Source organism: Melozone crissalis, unplaced genomic scaffold (assembly GCF_028551555.1).
Source record: "Melozone crissalis strain CALT ecotype California unplaced genomic scaffold, PUWL_Pcris_2 ptg000004l_1, whole genome shotgun sequence".
Lineage (NCBI taxonomy): Eukaryota > Metazoa > Chordata > Aves > Passeriformes > Passerellidae > Melozone > Melozone crissalis.
Window position 1 is genome coordinate 38,781,579 of NW_026535782.1, and position 21,106 is coordinate 38,802,684.

The 21,106-nt window shown below is 41.9% G+C and overlaps 1 protein-coding gene across 1 annotated transcript in view; it reads left to right on the top strand.

Moving 5' to 3' along the window:
* The window catches only part of UTP20 (UTP20 small subunit processome component), a 63,133-nt gene that overhangs the window by 1,551 nt on the left and 40,476 nt on the right, over positions 1–21,106 (top strand). The window contains exons 3-19 of the mRNA XM_054271354.1: positions 311–377; positions 567–699; positions 1,155–1,343; positions 2,339–2,420; positions 3,545–3,682; positions 4,066–4,221; positions 5,792–5,938; positions 6,436–6,570; positions 7,998–8,075; positions 8,686–8,864; positions 10,833–10,988; positions 11,514–11,602; positions 17,152–17,257; positions 18,455–18,605; positions 18,997–19,059; positions 19,376–19,534; positions 20,461–20,537. Coding sequence (XP_054127329.1) covers positions 311–377; positions 567–699; positions 1,155–1,343; positions 2,339–2,420; positions 3,545–3,682; positions 4,066–4,221; positions 5,792–5,938; positions 6,436–6,570; positions 7,998–8,075; positions 8,686–8,864; positions 10,833–10,988; positions 11,514–11,602; positions 17,152–17,257; positions 18,455–18,605; positions 18,997–19,059; positions 19,376–19,534; positions 20,461–20,537 — 2,105 coding nt within the window. The remainder of the gene's footprint in view (positions 1–310; positions 378–566; positions 700–1,154; positions 1,344–2,338; positions 2,421–3,544; positions 3,683–4,065; positions 4,222–5,791; positions 5,939–6,435; positions 6,571–7,997; positions 8,076–8,685; positions 8,865–10,832; positions 10,989–11,513; positions 11,603–17,151; positions 17,258–18,454; positions 18,606–18,996; positions 19,060–19,375; positions 19,535–20,460; positions 20,538–21,106) is intronic.

Sequence of the window (21,106 nt, forward strand, 5' to 3'; positions counted from 1 at the left end):
CCCAAGGCATTGTGCTGGGTGAAGTATGGCTCAGCATCTTAGATTATCAAGGCCAGTCAACAGAGGTATAAAAAGCAATTATGTAAATAAGTCCTGTCATCAGAAAACGTTTTCAAATGTGTTTTGAGTATTGAAAGAAAGGCTTATTTTCAGGGAAATGCCATAGTGCCTGTTGAAATGAGTAACTAAGATTTCTTAGAGTATTCTTTAAATGTTTAAGGCACTTGATAGTTGTCTTCATTTGAACCTTTCATCTTTGCAGGACACATTCATTAGGGTTGGTAGCTATTCTTCATCTTTGTTTTGGCAGGAGGTTGAAACCTACTTTTTCGAAGGACTGCGGAAATGGAAGGAGCTGAACCTCACTCGCCATTTTGGTATGTCATTTGTATTCATGTTTCCTGCTTCCCTTAGACTGCTAAAATAGGTGTTTCTTCATCCAGAGCCCAGTGGGAGACTATTGACTGGTTTTTGGACTGGGCTGTGGAGCTGTTATTCTTTAACACCCTGCATGCTTACCAGGGATTGGACTAGTTTTCAGGGCTTCTCTTTTGTTTTTTGAACAGTGCAATTCTATAATGAAGTGGCCAACAAATGCCAGTCCTTCAACCAGCTGGTTTATTACCAAAGTTCTGTTGTGCAGAGCTTGAAGACACATCTGCAAGTCGAAGGCAGTCTTGCTTACCAGCCTCTATTAAAGTAAGTGTATGGTCACAAGAAGTAGTCATAACCCTTGATGGTATTACAAGTGAGCATGACTTCTGTTGTAAGTGTTCTTTATCTTTATTGTGCTTGAGGAAAATAAGCAATGAGATGCCCAAAATGGTCATATTTCCCTCGTAGAGCTTTATGGTTCTAAGTCTTCAAAAAAATATAGTTGTGACAAGGCAAACAAATTAGCTGGAGTACTTACTAAATGTCAGACATTATATTAATGTGCTTTGTTTGACATTAATAATTTGTTCTCTTGTTTACTGTTGTCTGCTTGATTTTTTGAAAATCTTAAGATTCTTGCCATCCCCAGCTGCCTAATAGGTGATATTTTTTAAAAAGTGATGCTGCCTTTCTTTCCAAGGGGACTGTGCTGGATTATGCAATATTTGACTAGGTTTTGATTGAAATGCACTAACACTGGTGTATTTTCTGAAACACAGTCTAGTGGTGCAGCTGGCTCGAGATCTTCAGGCTGACTTCTATCCTCACTTTCATGACTTCTTCCTGGCCATCACCAAGTTATTGGATACACAGGATACAGAGCTGCTAGAATGGGCTTTTACCTCTCTTTCCTATCTCTACAAGTATTTGTGGAGATTGATGGTGAAAGACATAAACAATATATACAGGTAAAAACCATATTTAATGTCTGTCTTGATCAGCAGTTACTAGATGCTGTAGAAGTGTAAATGCCACATGAATGCATGGCTTAATTCTTCAGTGTACTTTTTAGCATACTTTCTCAGTTTTTCTCAGAGAGGAACTGGCCAAGCTCCCGGGTGTTACCAACTGCAGGGACTTATGGGCTTGGGGAGTTCCTGAGCTGCAGGTGCTTGAAGGCTGATTTTTTATGTGTTTTTAAACCTTTCCCAGGTATCTGCTTTTGGCTGCTGCTGTAGACTGACTGAGCATGTGGCCTGACCCAGTGCGACCACTTGTTCAGTCTGAAATTGCTGATGTAGATGGGCTCTTACTTTTGACATAGACAGTGGTTCCATGTTTCTTCCTCCTAATTTCAGTTTAGAACAGATGGAGCAAAAAACTGGTTACAGATTTCCTCCCCAGCCCAGGCTAAGCTGTTGAACATATTGAAAAATGATCTGCTCAGTTTGAGAGAATCTGAAGCATCACTCCCTCTGCAATGAACCTGTGATGAGCCATCTGTCACTGTTACTGATACCAGCAAACTGCAAATATTTGTCAGCCTTGCAAACTGAATCTTTCAAAACTTTTAAGTGTACAGGAGAGCCTGTTGGCTCAACTGAAATACAAATCTGGCGTATAAATCAGCTTTCATTTCACTTATTGCTGCTAATCATATATCTTGAAAATCTTGGTGCTGCAGTTGAATCTGTGTAGATCTACAGATCTGAAAGGTACTTCTGATTGTGGCTTAATTTGCTTGGCAAATTGACTGTCATTTGACCTTCTTTGCAAAACTCTTGTTCTTTGTGCAGGGAGAGTGGAAAGGAATATAGATGAGGGAAGGTATTGGCTCTCTCTAGAAGGACAGGTTCTTAGTGTTTGTAAAAAGTGGTAATGTAAACTGGGAACAATTTTTTAACCAGCTGATGGCAATTCTTGCATTGCCCCTAAGACAATGGGTTATTTTGTGTCTTTGTAGCCTGTACAGCACCCTGCTGGCTCACCACAAACTCCACATCAGAAACTTTGCTGCTGAAAGTTTTGTCTTTCTAATGAGAAAGGTAAGTGGGATGTTTGTACTTTGATGCTATCTTCATTTTGAGGTGGTTTTTGGATTCAATATGCAATATTAGGTTTTCTCATTAGGTTTTCTCTCCAACCCAGAGAAGGGTTAGCAAAGCCTGAACTGGCATACAGCATGCCTTGAGTTATCATTTTTTGGTCATTTTGTTGGGTTGTTTGTTTTTTTTTGGTCACACTGAGAATGTCATGCATTCTGTGTCACAAGTGGCAAATAGAGGCCTTAGCACTCTCTGTTTGGAGACATTAAACTAAATGCCTATGATTGGTTTATCTAAAATGACTAGAAATAGTAAGGTAATCCTGAAGAAGGGAGGCTTGAATTTGTGTGTGCACATTTTTTTACTGTCTTTTTCGCGAATACTTAAAGGCCTTTGTAGAACTGAAATTCTTGTGACGTTTTTCCACTCCTGAAGATCGCTGCATGTAACATTCCCAGGCAGATCAGCCAAGATCAGGCAGCAGCCTTTCATGGAGTAAGGAAAGGGAGTGTTAATTGTTGGGTTTTCTTTAGTCAAAACATACAAAAGCCAGGATTCCTTAGACTGGCTAGCAAGTTTGAGTATCCTCATTTTTGTCCTTAGCTTAGAGACCTTAATAAAGCATGTTCATTTGCTTGATTGCTTTTGGAAATTTCTGAACTCTAAGTCAAATCCTCAGAAACTGAGGTGTTTACAGTATTGGTCCAGAAGTCCCTGCAGTATTCTCAAGTGTGGTTCTAGTTTTGGACAACTGGATTCTGTGTTCAGCTGATTCATGTCTCTGTCTCATCAGGACAGGGACTTCTTTCTTTCAGTTGTGACCAATTTAACAGTGCATTTATGCACATGTTTAAATGTGCATGAGAAGAATGAAACCCATATATTTCAGCTGCAGTGACTTCAGCAGACCTGTGTACATTCTGGGGTTGTGGGAGCTATAGTGACTGAATAGCTGATCAAATTTCTTCTTTGAATTTCCTTATGTGATCACAGAAATAATGAGTTTGAACTGTTGTGGGAAGGCAGAACTAGGAGTACATGGTGCTGTGGAGCCTTTTGATTGTCTCTGTCCATCTGGCAGCTCTGAATAGAAGATGATGTTTTTTTCTCCTTATGTTTTGTAGGTTTCTGATAAAAATGAACTCTTCAATTTAATGCTCCGTGACCTGGGAGAGCACCCAGAAAAGGTGGAAGGTGTAGGACAGCTGCTGTTCGAGATGTGCAAGGGTGTTCGGAACATGTTCCACTCCTGTGCAGAGATGGTAAAAACAAGATTGCTGCTTTAACTGTTACTGTAACAGGCCTTAGGCAGTCCTCACTGAAACCAGGGGTGTTTTCTCCTTCACCTCAGTGGCTCCTTGGTGATAAGCATGTTGGTAATTACCTGGTAGGATCTGAAAGCCTTCTAAGAATATTTTTGGAGACAGGATGGTTGTTTTAAGTAATTCCTTTTCAGTATGCCTGTATGCTGAAATCACACTTCTTGCTGATGTTTCAGATTTTAGGTGATAGCCTATTTTTTTCTCAGTTCTAGAAAGAAATGAGATCACTGGAATATTTTAGCAATACCTTGCACTAATCGGTTTTAGGATTGCTAGATTTATTGTCTGAGTGTAAGATCACTATATACTCTTTTCCTGTGCAGGCTCTGAAGTTAATTCTGATGAAGCTGGGGCCTATGACTGAAGAAGAAATTGAGCTACCATGGGTAGCTGTTGGAGAAGCCTTCAAGCAGATGATCAAATCAGCTGCAGTGCATATCCATAAGGAGCATTTTGACATTGTCTTCAAGTGCCTGGAGGTACACTGATTGTTTTTCTTCTTACTGTTATTTTTTTATTCATGAGTGAGAGAGAAAAAATTCTGCACTTATTGTAGAAAGTGTTTGTGTTTTACTGGACCAGAAATGAGTTTTTATCTGCTTTGGGAACACAAAATACAGAGTCATTCCACTCTTCTTTTCTAAGCTCAGAGTTATCCTGGTGGCTGTTTTGTGAGTGAGAAGGGAGCTACTGCAGGTGAGACTTGTAGCTGGGCAAGGATGGTTTGTACAGTCTGCCTTTGCATGCACTGCAGAACCCTTGTTGGAATGTAGTGCTTGTTTTATGTTGCTGAACTATTGGTGGTTCAAAACCACTTTATGACAGTAAAAGGGAAGCTTTTTGCCCTTCAGAGCTTTTTAAGGCAAAGAGTTGGGTTAAACGTGGAAATCCAAGTTTGAGCCTTGCAGCCAAGTGCTGAAAATCAGAATGTTTTCAGTCTGGGTGTTCCTGTGTTGCTGCTTGGTGGTTGCACTGTGGTCTGAAGGAGCACAGCTGAGTGCTGTGGGCTGTGCTGTGTTGGATCTGGGTGATGTAGAATAATCAGCAATGACACAGCCTGGCAGCATGTTTTACTTACCTGACCAATATTTAAAAGTTTGCAAAGATCTGATAGGGGGATTGAGGCCTCTTGCAGCTGACAACAGACTGTGTCAGTAGTGCTTCTGAGAGGGATGAAACAGGAAACTGCAGGAAATGGTTCACATGAGCTTTTTTAGGGTAGTCCTTCCAGCATGGGTAAATAATTCCTATTGGTTCCTTCTTGAGACTGCTTTCCTGTGACTAGCCAGTTTCCTAGAAAATCCCATCCTGTTCCTCTGGCCTCACCCAATATGATAAGCAGTTCTAACCTGACTGTCATTAGCTACAGATTTGTTCATCACTGAATGTTTTGTATCCCTGAGGTTTCTTTGACTCAGCATCTGCAGTTGGCATGAAATCTTGGAAATTTGTGACATATTTCCTTTTATTTTTAATGAGGCTTTTTCTTTTACCCTGGGAACTGATGGATGCACAGGGGGTATCTTGCTCAGAGCGAAGTATTCATGTAGTCTGTGATAGCTGTCTAAATTGGGTTCAGTTTGTTGGGTCAAGGGTAGAAGTTTATATTTTCTGTCTCTCTGGACAGAAAGAAACTCTAATGAAGAATGTAAATTATATAAGTAATCTCTCAGCATCCACATTAGCAAAATGATGCATAAAGTGTAAAAGTACCTAAATTCTGATAATTCCAGTGAAAGCTGGGTGCTTCCAAACCATTGTAGGTGTGGAACTCAATATTTCTCTTTCCTACTTTGTATGTCAAGTATCAGCCTTTCTGGGGACCCTCATTTTAGGAGTTCCTTGTGTTTCTGGAATCTGGGGATGTGTTTTTACCTGAGGGAAATTTCACAGAGTTTCTGCACAGTTTAATTTGTGAAATATGTGTGAAAGAGCCAACAATAGTTTGTTGGGCAGCTGATTCTTCTGAATGTCCTTCAAATAGCAGTAAGTGAAACAGTGTCTGTTCATTTATCTGAAGCATTTAAATTCTCTATTTTATTTAAACAGGAGTCACTCCTAGATTTGCAGAGGAAAATAACAAAGGTCAACTGCTCTGTGGCTTCAGAGCAGATGGAAAGGATTCTACAAGCTTATCTGATCTTAGTGGAACATGCAAATGGATCTAAAATCTCACTGCCTGAAGATGTCTGTCAGGTGGGTCAGACTGGCACTTAGATGTGTCAGAGAGGTACTGTTTGAATATGGAAGAGGTATGGTCAGCTGAGGCATTTATACACATTTCTGATGCATCACTGGGCTTGGGATTTGAGTGAACAGAGACATACATATATTTCGAGTATTGCTACTTCTCTGATCCTGTGAGATTTTACCTCTGTATGGTGATGTTAGTGTAGCCCAGCTTTAAATGAGCAATGGGGAAAATGAGCTACTGCTTCTAGAGTCTGTTCCTGCCACTGTGGAGGAGATCCCCCCCATATCACTGGTATAGAGCATTTCTGCCAGATTCACGTACGTTTGACCCCATTAGGCTAGATTTAGGGCCTTCAGACTTCAGTGGGGCTATTAGGATTTGTTTCTGTGGGCTGAAGCTTAGAACTCTGTGCCCTCCTGGTCCAGGGACTGTCCAGGCCATTCAGACCAGATAATCATTATCTTCTTGGACAAATATGAGTTCTCTCTTTTCATTTCAGGTTTTAATGAAAATGTTACAGACACCATATATCTCTTCATCTTGCTGCAAGATGTTGCTGAATGCCATTTCTGCATTCCTGCTGGCAGAAAATGTTTTGTTGCCAGATTCTTTGACCAAGGAAGCTGTTCAGAAGGTAACAAGGATTGCTGCTTATACCAGAAATCCCAGTCTTCAAATTCCCTAGAGCAGGGTGATTTCTGGACATTCTATTTCAGGCTAGGAAATATGCTGTAAGGTTCCCTTCAGCCTTTTTGCACAGATGATGAAGAACTTGCCCAAGGCCCTAAATGAAGTCTGATGAGGTGTTGGGATTACCTGACAATCTTGCACAGGCTGTCAGTATAGCAGTGTCACCATGGCAGATTTCATCATTGCAATGAAATCCAGGCTTCAATTCAAACACCTACAGCCTCTGTAGAGAAAGGAAGGAGAGCAGTGAAGGAATGCATCCTGCCTGTGGTGATAAAGCAGATCATTGAGTCAAACTTAGTGAAAAAAAAATAAAAATCATTAAGTTTCCAAGCATTTAATGAGCATGCCTTAGCCTTGTGGACAAGGTTCACACAAGTGCACTTTTGATTTAGAAAGTACAGGGGTAAGCATATTTCAGTAGTACCTTTACTCCTGGAGCATTGACATTATTAGCTGCATACATTCCTAACAAATGTAGTGTTGCAAAGATCAACAGGAGATTATACTATGGAGTTTGATTCTTTAGTTTTCATATTACAGGAAATTATAATTTTGCAATTAACAGTGTGGACCATAGTTTGTAGTGTGTGTGAAAAAATATTTCAAATAAAAATGCCACCCAATTTACAATGGGAAAGCAAGACTTGCAATTGTTTAAAGGAGATCAAATTTCATCTGGTCTTCAGTGTTGACTTGTGCTGAAGTAAGATTGGTTTTGCCTGTGGCATGAGGCCAGTTTTGCTCAGCAGACTTCTTCAAACATTTGAGGATATTTGTGTAGGTTTGTGTTAAACTGGAGGAGGCTTAAAGCTGTCCTTGTGTTCTGAAGGGTCTGGGAAAGAGAGATCTGGATGTGTCTTTTATCTTGGCATTGAGGAGTACTGATCCTGGGTGTCCTGAAGGACTGTTCCTGTTTTGGATCCTTCAAAAGCACAGAGGTTTGCTCTGCCCGTGAGGTAGTAAGCTTGCTGCAACGTGCTGCAGAGAAAAATGCCAAGTTGAAATATGTTTTGGGCGAAACACTCAGTGTGTGTGTGCTGCAGTCCTAGAACTTTCAACTTCTGTTCTCCATATCACACTGAAGAGATAGCTCAGTTGTCTTTGCACAGAGACAGTAGGATCCAGCAGTGTTGGTCAAAAAGGGTTGTGTCAGTAGGGTTTGTTAAAAAGGACTGTGCATTTCTGTACCTGAATTGTCACTTGGAAACAGTGCTGCTCTGTGTGCTGGAATTAGCAAGAGGGCCAGGCAGAGTATCTCAAGAGTTCAAAGAATGCTTGAATTGTATACCAGAAAACATGTCCCATGGGTAGTGAAGAGCTCACTATGAAATGTCTCTCATTCTGCAACCTTTCACTTGCATCTTGCAGGTATTTGCAAGTAGATTTGAACGGCATTTTCTTTTGGACTTCTCTGAAGCAATGTTCACAATGAAGCAATTTGAGAGGGTAGGTGGAAGTGATTGTGCATTATGTTTATTTTTGTTGCCAAAGGGAACTGGAGATTCCACAGTATACTTACCTGCCTTGAATGCTGAAGGATTGTTGTGTGTTGACATGATGTTTATTTAAACTTCTGTGATGATCTGATAAGAAGGAAAGAGGTTACTTGTGCTATTGTGTTCAAGTTGTTAAGGGTTCTCAGGGTTGGAGAACATGATAGGTATCTGTTCACAAAAAGAAGCTTGTTAAGACGGTGAGTGTGTTATGGGTGGGAGGAAGAGAATGAGTTCTGGAGAAACTAAGGGGAAATGAAGAGTAAGCTGTATAAGTGGTGATCGGGAGGTATCAAATTAATTAAACAGAATGAGAGGTGAAAGCCAAGTCAAGGATCTGGAGTGTCCTGATAAGACTGGATTTGGTGCAAAATGAGTTTTTGCATTAAATTACAGTCCCTGCTGGTGTCTAGGGGCACCAGAACTGATAAGTCCAATGCTTTGCTGGCTTATTTGTGAGCATTTATATTTCCCTGTGGTTGGTGTCAAGGGTTTTTTTGTGGATTTGATGATGATTAAAAGACTTTCCAATCTTTGACTTTTTTTTTTTTTGGTCTCTTCAGCATTTTCTCCCATGCTTTCTAGAATACATTGAACGTTGCTTCTCTGGCACAGATGCCATCACAAAGGATGAGGCCGTGGCAATTCTGGCTAAACTCATTTTGGTGAAAGCAGAGCCTCCTACAATTGGTTCAATGGCATTTGAAAAGTATCCTCTTGTTTTCACTGAGGCATCTGTCAGGTGAGACTTGTCAAGTTTAGCTAACACTAGATGTGTCTGTGTGGCTCTAGGCCTGAGGGCAGTGCAGAGCACATAAAAGTTGCCCTCCAGTATTTGCTGGAGTTGCATAAAATGGCAGCATTTTTGGCAGATTTGCAAACCAAGTGATACAGTAGGACATCACTTTGCTTTTTGAAATCATATGAGAAGAGATGCTGCTTTGGAAAGGTGGTTGCTGATACAAACAGTGTTGTGGTGCACATGTGATGGGGATCTGTAACACCGTGATGCAAACTGCATCCCTTGGCAGTTAGTTAATCTTTGTAGTGAGTGCAGCAGTTCAGCTTCTCATCATTGCTAACCTCCTGCCTGTGCCCCAGCTTTTCTCCCTGTATGCATATGTCTTGTCCAGGAGCTTTCTTGGCAGCAGTACAATAGCCTTGCCATAGAACACAGCTGGACATCAAAGGACATGTAATTAATCCAGAAGCAGCACTGTGCTGGCACAGCTTGACTGCTTTTAGTTGCAAACCTAGCTTGGTTGCAATGAAGTGGTTGCTTTCCCCAGAGCCTCTTTAGAGAATTAGGGGTAACCACTGAAGCACAGAATGACCATTGCTAATTTAATGATAGAGATTTTTCTAGTAGTTCTGACTCAGCTAATTCAAAACTTTTGACTTTGCATTGCCTTTTATGTAAGGTCTGGTTTTTCCTTTAAGCAGTCTACTCTGTGGGGTTTTTTCCTATTTTTATTTAATAGTAGTGGAAGCACTGAGGTTTTGGGAACAGAAAGTTGAGTCAAAATGATTAAATTTGGTTTTCTTCCCTTGTTTTCTTTGTTTCTTGATTTCTATTTTTTCAGTGGTTTGGAGCACAGAGCTGCAAGGAACTTGGTCCTGCTTGGACTGGTTTTTTTGTGCTCTTGCAAAGAGTCAGTAGTGTAAATTACTGTCAGGAGACATCTCAAGAGTTGCATACCCTGTCTCCTATCTAGTTTTTAAATACTCCAATTTTGCAGATTTCTGAGCTGCCTCTGGCAGTCTATGCCAGTACTTTGGTATCTTTATACTTTTACAGTTGTTTTTTAATTTATTTGGGCTTTTTGACTTTTGGTTTTTTTTCTTGGGTTGTTAGGGGTTTTTCCCCCAGTCCTCATTGTATAACTTCAACCTTCTTTACAGCAGTTTAAATCCCTTGCTGCTTATCTTATCTGCTGGAAACATAAAGAGCAGAATATTTTTTACTCTTTGCATCAAGCTTTTAAAAATAGCAGGCCTTCATCATCATACATGTCTAAGATCTTCTTTCTCTAGACCAACAGTCCTAATTCCTTGAGGTTTATCTCATAAGTTTATTTTCTTAAGCCTCTAATAATTCTTATTGTTGGCTTTTTATGAGCTTCTGTATTTCTTGAAGAGTGAAGCCTATGCAGCTTTCTGGCTGTGATCTTGCAAGCACTGGGTGGAATGGAAAGATTGCTGTGCATGAGTGTGAAGGACTCCTGTTCATATGTTCCAGTGTGGTGTCAGCCCTTTCTGCCTGCAGATAGGCTTGTTGTTTTGGGCTCACCTTGTGATTCCATTTAAGTCCCAAAACTTTTACCTCACTGATTGTTTTCTGTCATCCATCTGCGTCAATGTTATTGTGGTTTATTAACAACTGTTGTAGAGATGACTCTCAGGTGTTCCTGGGGTCTATATGTCCCAGCTGTGAGGGTGTTCAACTGAGAGCCAGTGTCTTTTCTTCTAGAAATATTATTTCTACTTGAAATAAAGAGCTGACATTTCTTGTGGGCCATGTTTTGTGCTCTGCAGCATGACTAGATGATGTTTTGTTAAGTAGAGGACATTGAGAGGAAAAAAAATCTCTTGTGTTATGCAAGTCTTTTTTGCTAGAAGTAGACAACATAATTTTGAATATCGTAGGAGCAAAAAGAACAATCTCTGATATGCAGTGGTGAATTATTAAAAATTTGGGGTTTATTTTTAGCTCTAATACAAGGCAACAAACAAGTAAAAGACAAGGAGAAATGACAGGAGTACCAGTGTTGGATCATGTACTGTCCTTAATGCATTTACCAGAGAAGGAAGACATCACTGACCTTTCACAGTCTTGGGTTGCCTTGGTTGTACTACCACATATAAGGTACGGGGTATTCTAAGGTACTGTGGTCATGTATTTCTGTAGTACTGTCTACTTTCTTACTGCCTATTTGCTGTCTTTCTGTAAGAAATCACTTTACTAAGGAAAAGACAATAAGTGCTAGTGCTAGGCTCAGGAAACTGGGGTAAGAAGACAAAAACATGCTGCATGGAAATACCATGAGTCAACAGTAAAGACAGGAATAGAATATCAGCTTCTTGATTGCCTACTCACTAAATTTGGTGCTTTAGTGTATAGAGATGTTCTTGACGCTTTTCAGTTTGTGTGTTTTAAGCACTATCTTCTCTCAACAGTATTTTTTCAGTAATTATTGAAGGACTAGTTAGAAAGAAGATGCAGTGAATGCTACAACTTAAATTGTGAGTCAGAAATAGCAAAAACGTTTTGCTGCTGGTTTCAAACTTGGAATGAGCTACATGTAATTTAGTAGAGATAAATGGGATAGAAAATTTTATATATAGGTGTCAGTGTAACAGAAATAAAAGTCTTCCCATTTATTTTGAACAGACCAATGAACAAAGACCACATTCTGCCTCATGTGACGAGTTTTATAGACTCTCTCTTCACAGCCATTGACAAAGGAAGCTTCTGCAAAGGTCAGTTAGTTACTTCCTGTTTATTTGCTTTTTGTTGATATATTTAAAAAAAAGCAATTTTTATGATTGTACAAAGCATGACAATGAATAGTGGCAGCATTATATCCGAAATTACCAGCTTGATTTAAACTAGAAGAGGAAAGCTTGGGAGGAAACAACCTCCAGGAAACAATGGAGGAACATTTGCTGTTCATAATAATGATGGGGTGACAGATGTCCTGCATAGTGGAAGACAGAGGTAATTGGGAAGGAAAAGAAGAAAGTGAGGAAAAAAAAAGAGGAAGGAAATCTATCTAAATCAAATTCAGGCTGAAGCTGTCAAGTGAAGGAGAGACTATTGACTCATAAGCTCCAATTCAAATTTGTAGTGCAAAGTTTAGGACATTAGCATCTGTCAGTGCATAGCTACTCATCAGTGACTGCTATAAACTCCAATTAAATATCATTGTCTCAAACCCTTTGAGCTCCATGTTGGGTGCCAAAAAAGACCCTTGTGGTTTAACCCCAGCTGGCAACTACGCTCCACCCAGCTGCTCACCTGCTCATACTTGCCCAGTGGGATGGGGCAGAGAATCACAATAGTAAAAGTGGGAAAGTTTGTGGACTGAGATGAAGGCAGCTTAATAGGTAAAGCAAAAGCTACACACAGAAGCAAAGCAAAAGAAGGAATTCTACCACTTCCTATGGGTGGGCAGGAAACTTCCAGGAAAGCAGCATTATGCCATGCATAACAGTGGCTTGGGAAGACAAACACCATCACTCTGAACATTCCCCAGTTTATCTGCTGAGCATGACCATATGGTTTGAAATACCCCTTGGGTCAGTTGGGGTCAGCTGTCCTGGATGTGTGCCCTCCCAGCTCCTTGTGCACTCCCAGCCCACTCACCAGTGGGCTGGTGGGAAAAGCAGAAAAGGCCTTGATGCTTTGTGAGTGCTGCACACTGATAACAAAAACATCCCTGTGTTGTCAACACTATTTTCAGCACAGATCCAAGCTAGAGCCTCATACCAGCTGCTATGCAGAAACTCAGCTCTATCCCAGCCAAAACCAGCACATTCTCTGCCTGTTATTCAGTACCATTTATGTCATGCTCAGGTACCACACTTTCCAATGCAGCCTCATTATCCACCTCTTCCCCTCCTATCCTTTGATACAATATCATTCCCTTAGTCTGTGGACCACCTCTGTAAAATGTTCACAGAATATCTGCTGAGTTCATTTTGTCCACAAATCTGGGTTCCATCTGTTATGGTGGTCACTCAGGACAGGAGAGTTGATGTCTTGTGTGGAATTGTTTGCCACCAGAGTCAGCTCATGTTAATTCCCTGCTGCACTTGCACTGCTTCTTCTAAAGCTTGTCCTCCATTGGTTTGGATGGTTCCTGCTGTAGGAATTCCTACAACATGCAACTGAAATGGGTTACAGCAATTTAAAGTTGTATCTGTTATAATCTCCACCCCAGTCCCTTTGGGCCAGGCCCCAGGGCTTAACATTGCAATGAACTCTTCTCCTTGCCCCTGCTTGGGTTTGAATTTCCCCACAGTCTTGTTAGGGGAGTACCTGCTCCAAGTGGAGTCTTACCTATGAGTCCCAGTTTTTCCTGGGGTATACCTGCTGTGGTGTAGGCTTCCCCATCACCTCAGGTGTTTTGGGGTGCACCTGTTCCAGGGCAGCCTTATCCATGGGCCACAGTGACATGCCTGCTCTGAATGAGGCCTTGCCCATGGCTGCTCTCTCTCAGGAGTGTACCTGCTCTGTCATGAACTTGTCTGTGGCCACACTGAGGTGCTCCAGCATGACCTCATGCATAGCTGGGGAGGATTCACAGTGTACCTGCTGCAGCATGTACTTACCCACAGGCACAGATGCTTCAGGTGCACTTTCTCCAGCCTGGATTTACCCTTGGGTCACAATTCCTTCAGAGGTACACCTGCTGCAGCACAGACATAACTAAAGCCGTAGCTGCTTTGAGATGTACCTACTCTGTCATGGACTTAACCACAGCCACAGATGTTTTGGGATGTGCTGCTCCTGTGTGGACTCATCCACAGGTCACAGTTCAATTGACTCAGGTTAACACTGGAGTTCCAGCCTGGCTGGTGCAGCAGGACAAAAAGAGCAGCACTGCCCTGGCCCCCTGCCCACCTGCGTGCATTGCCATGGCTGTTATCAAAGTGCTCCCAGGTACAGCAGGGAAGGATGCTAAGCAGTACAGCACTACAGCTGTGGAAGCAAAAAGCAGGCACTGATGATCAGTGGCTGCTAATATACAGTAAGACAAGCAAGCCTTATGGCAGGCACAGAAGCTTGCTAATTGATATTAATAGCTAAACAGCAATAACAGCTATCAGTCAGGGTTCAGCCTAGCCCATTGCTACCTTGCACTGCTCAGGCTCTGTGTGTGCCAGAGGCACACTGCTGTTTCTTCTAACCTTACAAGCCACATGTTGGGTACCAGAAAGAAGTGTTGTATCTTAACCTCAGCTAGCAACTGAGCCCCACACAGCTGCTTGCTTACTCAGCAGGGATGAGGGGAGAGCATCAGAAGAGTAAAAAGGGAGGAAACTCAAGGGTTGAGATACAGATAGTTTAACAGATAAAGCAAAAGCCATGCATGCAAGTGAAGCAAAACAAGGAATTCATTCACCACTTCCCAAGGGCAGGCACGTGTTCAGCTATCCCAGGAAAGCAGGGCTCCATCACTCATAACAGTTACATGGGAAAACAAATGCCATGCCTTCTTCTTGCCCCTGTTTTAAATGCTGAGCATGGTGCTGTCTGATAGGGGATATCTCTTTGATCAGTGGGGTCAGCTGTTCCTGCTGTGTTCCACTGGGGGAGTTAGTTTTCATCACAGTGGCTGGTGTGGGGCTGTGTTCTGGATTTGTGCTGAGCACAGGGTTGATAATACAGAGATGGTTTTGTTACTACTGAGCCTACTGCTGCTGCCAGGGCCTTTTCTGCTTTTCATGGTGCCATGCTGCCAAGGAGGCTAAGGGTACATGGCAGGCTGGGAGGAGGCACAGTCAGGACAGGTGACCCCAGCTGACCAAAGGGTATTCCAGACCTTATCACTTCATGCTCAGTATATAAATTGTGGGGAAGGAGGAGGAAGAGAGGGGGATGTTTGAAGTGATGGCATTTGTCTTGCCAAGTCACCACTACAGGTGATGGGGCTCTGCTCTCCTGGAGATGGATGAACACCTGCCTGCCCATAGGAAGCAGGTTCTTGTTCTGTTTTGCTTGTGTGCATGGCTTTTTTGCTTTATCTCAACCCACAAGTTTTCTGCTTTTACCCTTCTGATTTTCTCCCTAATGCTGCTGGTGGGGGAGTGGGCAGGTGGCTGCAGGAGGCTTGGTGGCTGGCTGGAGTTAAATGACAACACCTCTCCCAATGCCTTGTCTACCCCCAGCCTCCCCACTGGTGGAGTGGGGTGAGGAGCAGGAAAGCCCTTGGTGCTGTGTGAGTGCTACTCATCAGTAACAGAAACATCCTTCTGTTATCAGCAGTTTCCAGCACAAATCCAAAACAGAGCTACATACTAGCTGCTATGAAGAAAATTGCCTCTATCCCAGCCAAAACCACCACACCATCTCTGACCCAAGTGGCACCACCAATTCTAAATGCTGCATCTTTTCTCCAGGAAGAGATGGTTACTGGTTGTCTCCCCTCTCTGGCCAGAAAAAAAAAATTACCCGAGCCTGCATAGAGCAGGGCAGTTACTCAGAGAGCTAGAAAGTATTTGACCTTGTGACAAGCTATAAACAACTTCTGGAATGCTCCAGGTTGAGTGTTCATTGTTCCTTTGTTTGTAAGGGCTGTCTGTCATTTTCCATTTATAATACCTTTGTTAATATTCCTAAGTGTATCCACCAATCAGCTCTATTGCTTTTTCTTCTTTAAAGAAGCTTTGTCAAGCATTTAGGTCTTTCTTTTATCATATTTGCAAGTTGTTCATGCTGTCACGATTGTTTTATTGGTAATGTACTTAGCCTAAAAAAGTAGTAGCAGCACTGCTCAGGCTCTGTGTGCATGCCAGAGGCACATTGCTATTTCTTCCTTTGTTGATAAGGGAAAAGAAAATAAATGCATCCTCAGTCCTGTACTCATGCCTCCTCTTGTCCCATATTACACTTATTTGCTTGGTTTTCTTCACCCTTCCCCCAAACTAGAGTTCCTGGATACTTTCTTCATCCCCTGGTATTCTTTCCACCTCCATGATTCCTGCAATTCCTTCACCTTCTACTAGGACTCCAGTCCTCTCTCACTGCCTGTGCAAGGCTCCCAACCCTGCGCTCTGTTTGACCTTCCTGCCCTCTGACCCCTGAGGCAAAGTGCAAGTTCCAGAACTGGGTGTTTTTGGTGTTCTGGTTGCTGTGGAGTGCAAGGAAACAGGCTTGAAAACTGGGCCAGAGCAACAGCAAGGTATCTCTGGCAGCTCTTCAGGGCCAGTATGGAAGTGCTTCCTTTATTGATCACACAGGAGTGTCTGTAGTGAGGTGGAAGCTACTGTCTTTGTCCAGCATGGGCATACTGCTACCCAAGGGCATGCAGATTGCACCTTGGGAACTGTCCTTCCTTACACTATAGATGCAGAAAGTTTCCTCCTGTCATTACTTGATGTTTCTTCTCTCTTTGAGGAGCTCCTTGTGGAGGTTAATGGTTAGCAGGATCTGGGAAATCACATACCTGGGGAATTAAGCAACTTAGAATAGAGGAATGTTTGCAGAGAAATAAATAGGATATGAATGCTCACTTCCCTTTCTTTTCCATTGGCAGCATGTAAGACAGTTAAATCTTCTAAAAACTTTCTTTAATTTGCCTGGTTTAGGAACAGTATTTCTTTAACCTGGAAAGAGACGAAGGAGGGGAATTACCATTTTTTTAATTTTTTTAAAAGCAACCTATTTGCTAACTTAGAAGTGTGATGGAAAAGGAGTTGCCCTTTCTTGCTTGGCAGGGCATTGGCTGTCTTGTGCCTGTGGGAAACCCTCCATCTCAAAAGGAGTCTGAGAGGTTTAGAAAGGAGACAGAATTCAGCAAACCCACCTGCCATTCACTAATACATACTCAGTCGTAGGTACGTGGGGCAGCTTTAAAGATCTTACACAGTAGTGCATTGCCAAAGTTCCAGAGTTTATAGGCACCTGTGTAGTGGTAGCATCTGTATGCATTTTTGCTTTGTTTTTGCTGCATTCATATCAATTTGGCAGCATTTCTTCCTTTTGAGCAGAGTGCTGTCTGTGACTCCTGCCACAGTGCTTAGCTCCAGATCCCTGCTTTCTGCACATGTGGGTGTGATGGAAACATGCAAACTGGGAGCTGTCACAGCTTTCAGTGCTGGCTTGCTGGAGGAGGCACTTTGATAGCCAGGGAAGCACTTCTTTTATGTGTTATGGTTAGAAAATACACATTCCAGTTCTGGGCTCCATATGCTGCCTTATTTCTCTGACTCCAGCCGTTTCAGGATGGGAATGCACCATACAAGCACAAGTCACTGAGAGCTGAGTAAATTTACAAGATGTTCTTGTTCTTTCTCTGCTCCAGGAAACCTGTTTGTGGCCTGCCAAGCTGTAAGTACTCTCCTTAGTTTGGTGGAATCTGCTGAAGTACTCCGTTTGTTACCTGTGGAGCGTGTCAAGAGCTTGGTGACGTAAGTAAACTCTGCCTGTTCTGTGGTGCTTCATGGTTTTCCTTGGTAGGGCAAAAATTTGCCTTTGCCTTTATATAAGAGCTGGTTAAATGCTTCTTTGTGTGCTGTCCATTCTGTTATGCTGGTGCATTGCTTCAGTATTGTGGTTATGTAATGGAGCAAAGTTGTAGGCTCTGTTTTTGGAGAGCCAGGTAGATGTAGTTCCTGTTCAATGACATTTTCTCTGCAAACTGATGCTTTCTTAGCTGCAGGGCAGTGTGTCAAGTAAGTTGGTTCTAGTTTTATGTTGGAGTGCTACCCTGGTTCTAGTTTTGCTTTGGAATGCTGCACCTAGTAATTCTGTGTTACATTAAAATGACAAAAGAGACAGGAGCAGCCCTTTCTGAGCTGTGTCAAAAGCCTGAGTTTGCTCCTGGTGTTGGGATTCCACCATGTCCTTATATACCCATGTTTGTGCTTGCTCCACAATGGGAGGAGATTTTGTATCTCCTCCATTTTATTTATTTTCACTCTATTTAACTTATAATTAGCACAGAAAACTCTCTAGCTGGAGGGACAGGGAGAGAGCTGAATGCTCTCTCTGGCATCTCCAAGTCTTTAGTGGCTTGAGCTTCAAAACATCCTGTTCATTTAGGAAGTTATGGTGCTCATGTCTGAGGCATGATGGAAACAAAACAACTTGCCCAGATCAGACAGGAATTATTGGCAATGAGCTTTAGCCTAATGCTTTCCTGTCAGCCCTGTGCAGGGAATGTGAAACCTGCTTGGAGCAAGGGATGTAAGGTAGCAGAAGGAGGTTTCTCTGTGAGCAGACAGGATTCCTGGGGTCTCACCTAAGCCTAGATTATTTCTCTTCTGTTGAAGTTGATCACTGACTGAGCACCTGGGCAGTACCAGAAGCCCTGGTGTGACCTATGCAGGTTTATTTTCTGCAGCTGTGTGTCCAGCATGCAAGCCTCAGCTTGACAAGTCTGATTGACACAAAGGAGGGATCTCGTGCCTCTTGGGCTGTCATGGGTTTTGCAGCTACAAGTCATTGTGCTGGTGAAGTCTAATTTCATTGGCCTGCTGGTGCAAGCAGAGTCTGAAATCCTGGAATTTTCTCTTAATGTTGTAGTTATCACTACTGCCTTGTTTTTTAATACCAGTGTTGTTGCAGTGCTTTCTGTATGCTAATAAAATCATCTATTGTTTTAGCACTTTCCCTTCAGACCCCTCTGCATTGCTGTTGGCTGATCTCTATTACACAAGGCTGGCATTATGTGGCTGCCAGGAGCCCCTTTCCCAAAAGAACCTAATGGACTTGTTTGAGAAGTTGCATCCTAATATTTCCACTGGTGTTTCCAAGGTAATCTGCTGTTTTGAGCACATGCAAAGTAATTTGTATTTTAACAATCAAATATAAGTAAACTTAGTTAAATGATAAAGTCTGGAAGGAGAAGCATGATGAGACTGTAAAGCCATTGCTTCCATAGTGTCTGCTTAGACCTATGTCAATGGGGCATGAGTTAACAGAGGTTAACTGTTAGCCCTGTCAGCCTTGCCTCTTCCCTAGAGCTAAATCAGGGCAGGAGCATAATGCATTCACTCCTAATTGCTTTCTAGACTTCAGGAATTCATCTGTTTGTCAGCTCCAAGATGAACCCAGTGAAATCAGTGTGCTGTACTAGACATTAACCTCTCTGGAGGTGTGTATTTGTCAATCCATATTGCCTGACATATGCTTCTCCTTGGAATAGGTCCGGCTGTTGACGGTTCGAATTCTAAACCATTTTGATAATCCACCTTCTGCACAGATTGAGGTAGGGCTAAAGCTTTTCATTTAACATTTCAAAGCTATCTGTGTTTCATGTTTTGTGTGAAGTGTTGTTCACTTAGCAGAAACAAAATGTGTCTGGTAGAGGTGGTCTTCTGCTTTTGTCCTTTCACATTCCAGTCTTATTTCTTAGTCCCCCACCTCCTGGTGTTTTCAGATGTGTGCCTAAATGGTGAAAACCAGAGCAAGTCCTTTGACTTTGTTCTTTTGTCCAGAATGGCCGTGAGTCTGCGTAGTTTTTTGAAGTGCTTTTCAATGAGATAAAGGTACTCTAACAGAATTCATGTCACTTGTTTGTTCAGGGTGATGGCACAGGGGAATTCCAGCCATTATTTGCCATATTGCTCCAAGCAGAACTTGTGCCAGCGACAGTGAATGATTACAGAGAAAAACTTCTCCATTTGAGGAAACTAAGATGTGACATAGTGCAGCCTGCAATACCAAGTGGATCTTTACAGGAGGTAAGGATTTATTGTCAAAAAGCAGTTGTCACACTCCTTTATTCCAAGAGAATGTTCTTATTTCATCACATGGATTGCAGAGTTTTTAATGAGAGTGCATCAAAAAAGTCAATTAACTCTCAGATTAGATTTTAGAAAACTTACTTGTTAGTAGGGTTCACAGATCCCATTGTCCTCAGGAGCACTGTGTTTAGTAATACAACTGTGGTATCCAGATAAATGGCCCACAGTCAAATTAATCTGGGTTTGATGCCATGGAAAGGAAGGCAGATGATTGCAGGGAGAAACGAGATGTGAGCAAATTTAAACTCATGACCTTGCCATGTCCTCAATGTGGTTGAACATTGGTAGGGCTCTCACTGGCTGTTGGTGACCTCACTTCTGGATCTTGCTTCAGCAGGAAATTTTTTTATGCCTGTAATTGTTGAATGTCCTCTGCTGCTGAGCTAAAGGAAGCCTCACATCCATGAGGAAGGATTGTAGGTGACTCCTCCATGTAGCTCAGTGAGGAGCCAGCCTAGAGATCATGCCATTAGGCCTAGTGCAGTGAATACTCCTCTGGGCAAACTTTCATCTGTCTGAGGTCCCCCATTTTGCTATGGCAGCACTGAAGTTTGTGAGAGAGACAGTCCAGATCATCCGCTGAACTGGTTTTTCCATATTCGTGTTATTTATAGTTATAAGGTCTCAGTGTAGCTTACAGTAAATGGGTTCTAGATTTCCACATGAAGCTATGAGGAAGTAAATGGGTTCTAGATATTCCACATGAAGAAATTATTATGTATGTGACATCCTTCATCTCTTGTAGCACTCCTGAAAACTTCTTAGACCAGTTTCCTCTTTTAGAGAAAGAAAGGTTAGAGGAGCTTGGTTGGTCTTTAACTAGTGTTTTTTGCATCTCACAAGATGGTGTTGTGTCATTCTAGGTGCCTCTTCGGTATTTACTAGGAATGCTTTATATTAACTTCAGCCCTCTCTGGGATCCTGTAATTGAACTCATAACGTGAGTATATGCAGTTGGATGCTGTAATCTGTGGTTGTGTCACATTCCTTTCATTCTTCTGTGAACTGAAGCTGAGGTAAAAAATGTCCAGTTTGGAGAGATTTGTGCATGAGAACTTCATGTGAGATCTTCTGAAATTAATTTGATCTCTCAAATCTCAGCCTGTGTAGACTCTTCAGTTTACTTCCTGATTTTTTTTTTTTTTACTTTAAAGGGAACTTGCAACAAATACAGTCAAATAACATCAGAGTTTCAACAGGAGTTTTTAGTCAGAGTTAGCAGGATTTGATTTATGTTTCACAAATGCTTAAAGGAACAAGAAATCTCTCTGTTTCCTCATCTGCTAACTTTTCTGTCCTTACTGGAAAACCTCTAAATTGTACTAAAGAGTAGGGAAGTCTTAGCATGGTGAAAAAATAAGCGACTTCTTTCAGCATGACTTCATCTTCTTTTTTCCTCCCTTTGTTGTATGATTAAAAAGGATGGGATTTTCCTCTTCAAACCAGTGAATTAATTAAAGAAAAAAATTAAACCAGCTCTTCAAAAGATATGTCCATGTTAATTCTTCC